Source organism: Calidris pugnax, unplaced genomic scaffold, assembly GCF_001431845.1.
Source record: "Calidris pugnax isolate Ruff unplaced genomic scaffold, ASM143184v1 scaffold64, whole genome shotgun sequence".
Taxonomy (NCBI): Eukaryota; Metazoa; Chordata; class Aves; order Charadriiformes; family Scolopacidae; genus Calidris; species Calidris pugnax.
Window position 1 is genome coordinate 405,638 of NW_015090784.1, and position 6,000 is coordinate 411,637.

The 6,000-nt window shown below is 41.5% G+C and overlaps 2 protein-coding genes across 2 annotated transcripts in view; both read left to right on the plus strand.

The window, feature by feature from the left end:
- TBC1D12 (TBC1 domain family member 12) overlaps nucleotides 1-5,538 on the plus strand; it is a gene marked incomplete at its 5' end in the record, with an annotated part of 30,289 nt that extends 24,751 nt beyond the window's left edge. The window contains 5 exons of the mRNA XM_014966046.1: nucleotides 403-474; nucleotides 1,822-1,950; nucleotides 2,271-2,380; nucleotides 3,331-3,589; nucleotides 3,825-5,538. Coding sequence (XP_014821532.1) covers nucleotides 403-474; nucleotides 1,822-1,950; nucleotides 2,271-2,380; nucleotides 3,331-3,589; nucleotides 3,825-3,893 — 639 coding nt within the window. The remainder of the gene's footprint in view (nucleotides 1-402; nucleotides 475-1,821; nucleotides 1,951-2,270; nucleotides 2,381-3,330; nucleotides 3,590-3,824) is intronic.
- A 182-nt stretch (nucleotides 5,539-5,720) lies between these two features.
- The window catches only part of NOC3L (NOC3-like DNA replication regulator), a 16,802-nt gene continuing 16,522 nt past the window's right edge, over nucleotides 5,721-6,000 (plus strand). Inside the window, exon 1 of the mRNA XM_014965846.1 lies at nucleotides 5,721-5,785. Within this exon, the coding sequence (XP_014821332.1) occupies nucleotides 5,777-5,785 (9 nt within the window). The 5' untranslated portion in view covers nucleotides 5,721-5,776. The remainder of the gene's footprint in view (nucleotides 5,786-6,000) is intronic.

Below are 6,000 nucleotides of genomic sequence, written 5' to 3' on the forward strand. Positions count from 1 at the left end.
TTTTGAGGCTTTATGATTTTTATACAGATACAATATATGCACACACGTGTATAGAAAATGGCAGGCACTAGTGTAATACAGTAACTTGGGTTACTAAAAATTAAAACATCCACTGTCTCTGAAAAAGAAAAGCCAGCCTGAGTATGTACCAGATATCCTCATTTTCCGTTATGTATTGATTTCCACCAAATTGCTTTGTTACTTTTCTTTGAACATCTCAAAAGCATACACGGACATGCTTAGAGTGAAAACAGGTGTTATTCTAGATCTGAATAAAGCAACAATTCACTGGCTCACTTGCATCTTAAAATGCAGGCTTGCTACCTTCCTGTATTTATAAAGGGATTTTGAAAAAAAACCTTTTCTTTTTCTCCTTTCCCTCCCTCCCTCCCCTTGCATTAGGGTGGTCCTTACCATGATCTCCTGCACAGTGTGTTGGGAGCATATACATGTTACAGACCAGATGTGGGATATGTAAGTATTTGCTGTAAAATGTTTATACCATGGGAAATAAGCTTAAGGTGTCATGTTTTAGAGTATATTTAATAAAGCAGGTTATCTAAACTTCATGCTACTAGCACTTAAAATTTTAAGTTCAACTTTGGCACTTAATCCTTCCATAGCTCTAAATTGCTTTTGGACTAAAAAGAACGTTAGTTTTAAGTCTGATCCATGCTCCAAACCATTATTTAGCAGAGGGTGTGTTTTCCTCCCTAAATCAGACACGCTTGGGACTCTGCATCAATATCTAGTTGGGCTTTTGTGTTCAAATGCTTTTAGCCCTGAATTCTGTCATCTGTGACCTCATTTCTGGAGACCCTCCCGTATTCTTTAAGTGAGATTACAAACTCTCCAGGTTCGGAGACTGCTTGTTCCCAGGGCGGAGTTTTAAAAGGCAAATAAGGAATTTTTCATGTGTAGGTCTTCTCTCTTTTGTTTCAGCTACCCTGGATATTTCTGATCATAAATTTTGTTATGTTAATACAGCAGTAAATTTAATCTTATTTCCACACGCATCTATCCCACAGAAATGGGGGGCTGCTGGACTGTTGTTGATGCACACCAATACTGTTTTTCCTAGTTGGTTAAAATTTTGAGTGTTTTTTTTTTTTAAAATGAGGAGCAGGCAGCATAATTGCCCAGAAACAGCAAAATAATCATCATTGCAGTTGAAATTGGTAATATTATTTTTAGTATAAGGAGTATTCAGATCATCAGTTAACAACTGCAAGAATAATGCTCTTTGCTTTTATTGCAGGCTAAGTTGTTTTTGAGAGAGTAATGATGGGAAAATGTAAACTTGCATTGTAGCTAACCACTTAAAAGTAATTTTCCGTATGTGAACAAACAGTGTTTGGCAAGTGGAAAGACATATATTGACTGTTCTGAAACAGAATTTTGTCTCAATTCCAACGTATCTGTCTGGGCCTAAACTGTCCCATATGTGAGGGTTTTATCCACGTCTGCTTTTCCCATGGCTTAAGGGTGAACTCAGCGCCAAGTTTCGTCTCAGGAGCTCTGGGTCCAGCTTGTGTGGTTTTAACTTTCTTGCATTCCAAGTCCCAAGGACTTGTGATCACGAGACCTCCCAGAATTTCCACCAGGCCCCTAGAACCGGCATCTGAAGAAACAATCTATTTCTTGCTGAAGTCAGATTGCCTGCGTGCATGACAATTATTTATTCATGTTGTTTCTGTGCATCTGGAAATGTTACGCAGTGGCATTTGATGTATTGCAGACTGTAAATGTGTGTATTTCCAAAGATGTGAGATGTACTGACCTCGCTCAACCGTATTTGCCCCATGCTTTTCCCACCTGCAGGTGCAGGGGATGTCCTTCATTGCTGCTGTGCTCATTCTCAACCTGGAGGAGGCCGACGCGTTCATTGCCTTTGCCAACCTCCTGAACAAGCCATGCCAGCTGGCCTTCTTCCGCGTGGACCACAGCATGGTACGCACAGACCCCTCTGCCTCTGAACCATAACGTGCCTTTGACGTGGAGCATCACTGAGTTACCAATCGCTGCCTTTTGTCCTGTTGAATAATTGAGAACTTGAACCTTTGGTTACAAAATAGAGAATACCAGATTTTAATCCCTAGAACACACACTACTGTTGTGATTTTTCTTCTCAAAGCACTTAATAGTTGCGCTTACCCTAAGAGGCCCCTCTGTGCTCTGTTGGCATCCTTAGTTCTTGGTGGGGTCTGTGTTATTTTACAACTAAATGTTCTTTTGATGACTGCTTACAAGGTGCTCTGCTCTCTCTACAGATGCTGAAATACTTTGCAGCCTTTGAAGTATTCTTTGAAGAAAATCTTCCCAAATTGTTTCTTCATTTCAAGTCATACAGTCTTACTCCAGACATATATTTGATAGACTGGTGAGTTCAGAGTGCATAGCAAACCAAACCTTACGACTGCTGCAGCACTTCCCATTTTGCTATAGGTTTTCAGCTCCTGAAGGAAGAATGACTGTAGGAATATAGACTTTAAAGCAGGAGAAGGATGAAATTTAGGACTTGGTTTGGAAAGGGATAACTCGGAAATGAACATTTTGGAGTAATGGATGTTCTTCTTGGGGGATAAGATGCAGCTTGTTGGTGAGCAGAAGTCTCAGCAGGAGCTGGTTATACCATTGCAACAGATATAATGGGGAAATAGAGAACACTTCTGTCACAGGAACCACTGAAAATTCAGGGGAGGGGTGTGCAGTAGGCAGCAGACTGAACTCTCTGCTCATCTACAGTGAATGCTTTTGAAAAATAAACTTTGCAGTAAGAAAAGGAGTCAGACTCTTCCCAGAAAGAATACAACAGCAGCTGCCTGTAGATTTCAGTTTTAAATTTGGATAGAAGTTCATATTATGTTGTGGAAATGTAGTTTCTGAATTCTTTTCAGTACATTAGTGGGATGTAGCCTTCTGTGAGGTGATTTGTGGCTTTAGAGTAGAAAACAGATGATGAACAGAGCTGTTAAACTACGTGGCTTAAATAGGGTAGGGCTGATTTAGACAGTTATGATCTCTGTTGCTGAAGTTCTTATTTGTATGTTATACCCTGTTTGAGTGTAAAGGTGTAACTTCTTTACCCAGAGCTTCCTAAAGGGGGTGGCTTTCAGATGCAGCATTTCCTGAAGGCTAAAAAGGGATGGGTTTCAGAGTAGAGACTGGAGACTTGTGGATCTTTGAAATATGGAAAAAAAACCCCAGTATATGAAGTAACTTGTCACCTGCTCGCCCTCAGCAAACATAACTAAGATTTAAAGGAGGCTGTATTTTCATCTTTCTGAAATAGGTTAAAGTTATAACTCTGCCTTTTTTCCTCAATTGTAGGATTTTTACACTCTACAGCAAGTCATTACCACTTGACCTGGCCTGTCGTGTCTGGGACGTTTTCTGTAGAGATGGAGAAGAATTTTTGTTTAGGACAGGATTAGGAATCCTTCGGTTATATGAAGATATTCTCCTACAGATGGACTTTATTCATATAGCACAGTTTCTAACAAAACTTCCCGAAGACATTACATCAGAGAAGCTTTTTAGTTGTATTGCAGCTATTCAGATGCAGAATAGTAACAAAAAATGGGCACAGGTGAGTTTGTGGGATATATCTGTGTCTCAGAGGGAGATGTCAGCACAGCAGTACACGGGGCACTTCTCTCAACGACTGCTTTGTGCTGCACGTCTGACTTATGGGCACTTCCTTTCTACTGGCTCGCTCTAGAAATTAATCTCCATGCTAATGTTGTGGTGGTTAATACTGATTATTATTTTTTTTAATAAGACTGGCTTTTTTTTAATATACATTAAATAATTCACTTTTCCAGGTGTTTGCATCGCTGATGAAGGACAACAAAGAAGGGGACAAGAACCACAGCCCAGCGCTGAAAAGCTAAGGCGAGTCGTGACGCTGAGGTCAGCTGAGAACGTGGAAAACCACTTGATGACAAAGGAGTTTTCGCATCACTTCTATGGGGAAAAAGCACTATAGAAAATGTGAAAATGAGACGGGGAAAATGAAACAGCTCTCAGTGGAGTAATGAACTGATACAATCTTCACCCTTTTGCCAGTATTAGCTTTTGTCGTGGGAAGATTTGTTTTCACACAGAATACTAAAACCTATGAAACTGAGAAGCGGGGGAGTTCATATTTAATACTTTAAAAGAATCAGCTCAATGCAATAAACATTTGTAATAACTTCTGTTGGTACTTTAAAAAAAAAAATTTTGAGGCATAACTTTTTTTACAAATACCACAAAGGCACTTTTTTGGGGGGGATGAGGGAAATGCTAAATCTTAAGGCCCCAAAACTGCTATCCAAACCAAATGCTTTGGTACAAATGTTACCTCCAAAATTAACCATTAGAAAGTATTGAGGACCAAATGAGGTTGGTTGGTATGTTTATGTGCAAGATGGTTAAAATTTGGGAAGGGGTATTGTCTTATTTACTTGTTTTTTGTTTTGTTGTTTTTTTTCTTTTAAGTTGCAGCTTCATTCTTCAGTCTGGGCAAATGTAATTAACTCAGGAACTGTGGAAGTATCGTGCCCAAACCCGTTAGAGCAAATATCACCTGAATATTAAAGAGTGGTAAGATCAGGGCTATTATTTTCTGAGCGTGCAGCTTTCAAAGTGAGTGGTGTTAAGTGTTTGTGTTGGTGTTATGGGTTGTGCAGCCAGTTAAAAATGGAGCGGGTATTCTGTGAAAGGGTTTTGCCACCAGAAGTTTTATTTTGAGCCATTTCCAGCTAAGAAATACTTGTGATTTAATGGTGAACACTAGGAACTGACAAAGCTATCGGCAGACTTTGTGTTGTCAAAGGAGCAGCCACTTTTAACACTTACGAGTAACGCAGGCACAGAATTGTTTTTTGAAACTCTTTTATTAGTGTGCAATACTGAAATCCCAAAACCACCTGGTTTAGTGATACTTAATTCTTTAACAGCTTCTAACTGTGGGACATAAGGTCATATTATATGTGTCACGGCAGATATTTTCAAACATTTCCTATTCTCAAAGACGCTGTACAACAATTTGTGATTGTAGGGGATGGAAATTTAAAATGGATAGCTCTGCAGGTGAGGAACACTTGCACTCTCTTGGTCCATTTTTTTGCTAATATTTAATGTAAATAAATTCCTTACATGTGGGTTTTTGTAACTGGTCCCTCTGTGGAAATCAAGTCAAAATTGCCATTATGTATTTTTAAGTGCAGGAGGCTTCCAACTGTCTGGTGTTTAAAAGCAGAGTCTACATAATTGGGGTAAAGATTTAGTGTGGTGTAACTTACATTGCTATCTGGTTTAAAAACTACATATATGCTATTCATAACATTACAATTTGAAATTTAAATGTCAGATTTTTCTTAACTTATGTATTCACTACTTTAATTGGATCCAATTTGTCTTATATTTTTGTGTTATCTTGTACAGTTTTCTTACTTTTCAACTATAAATCTGTATATAACTGTAAATAGAAGGATCAAGCCTTCCTTTAAGACCACTAGTAACAACTCCTGTGTAAATAAAACTTACAGCAGAGCTGTGCTGTGGCTCTTTTCCCCTTCCTCCCGCCCTTGCCGCTGCTGAAGGCCCTGGAGCCGCCTTTGCCGGGGGCTCGGGGAGCGTTTGGGTGCGGGAGCATTAAAAAATAGCAGATTTATTTCCTTCGGGAGCTCCCCCCGCCGCCAGGGGGCGCAGTGGCCGCGGGCGAGGGGGCCGGCTCGGCGCGGGTACGTCACTTCCGGCGCCGGCACCGCACGCGCTCGAGGCCGCCGCCATGAAGTCGGTAAGGAGGCGGCCGCGGGGCCGGGCTCGGCCGGGGCAGCGGTGAGCGGGCTTCCCCCGGGTGCTGCCGCGGTGTCTGTGGCGGGGGGGGGCGAAGGAGGAAGTGAAGGGCCGTTGCTGGTCGCGCTGAGGAGCGCGGTGGCGGAGTGGGGCAAGCGGCGGCCCCGGCGGTGAGGTGGAGTGGGGTGGGGGGGGGGCAGAGGCCGAGCCGGCCCT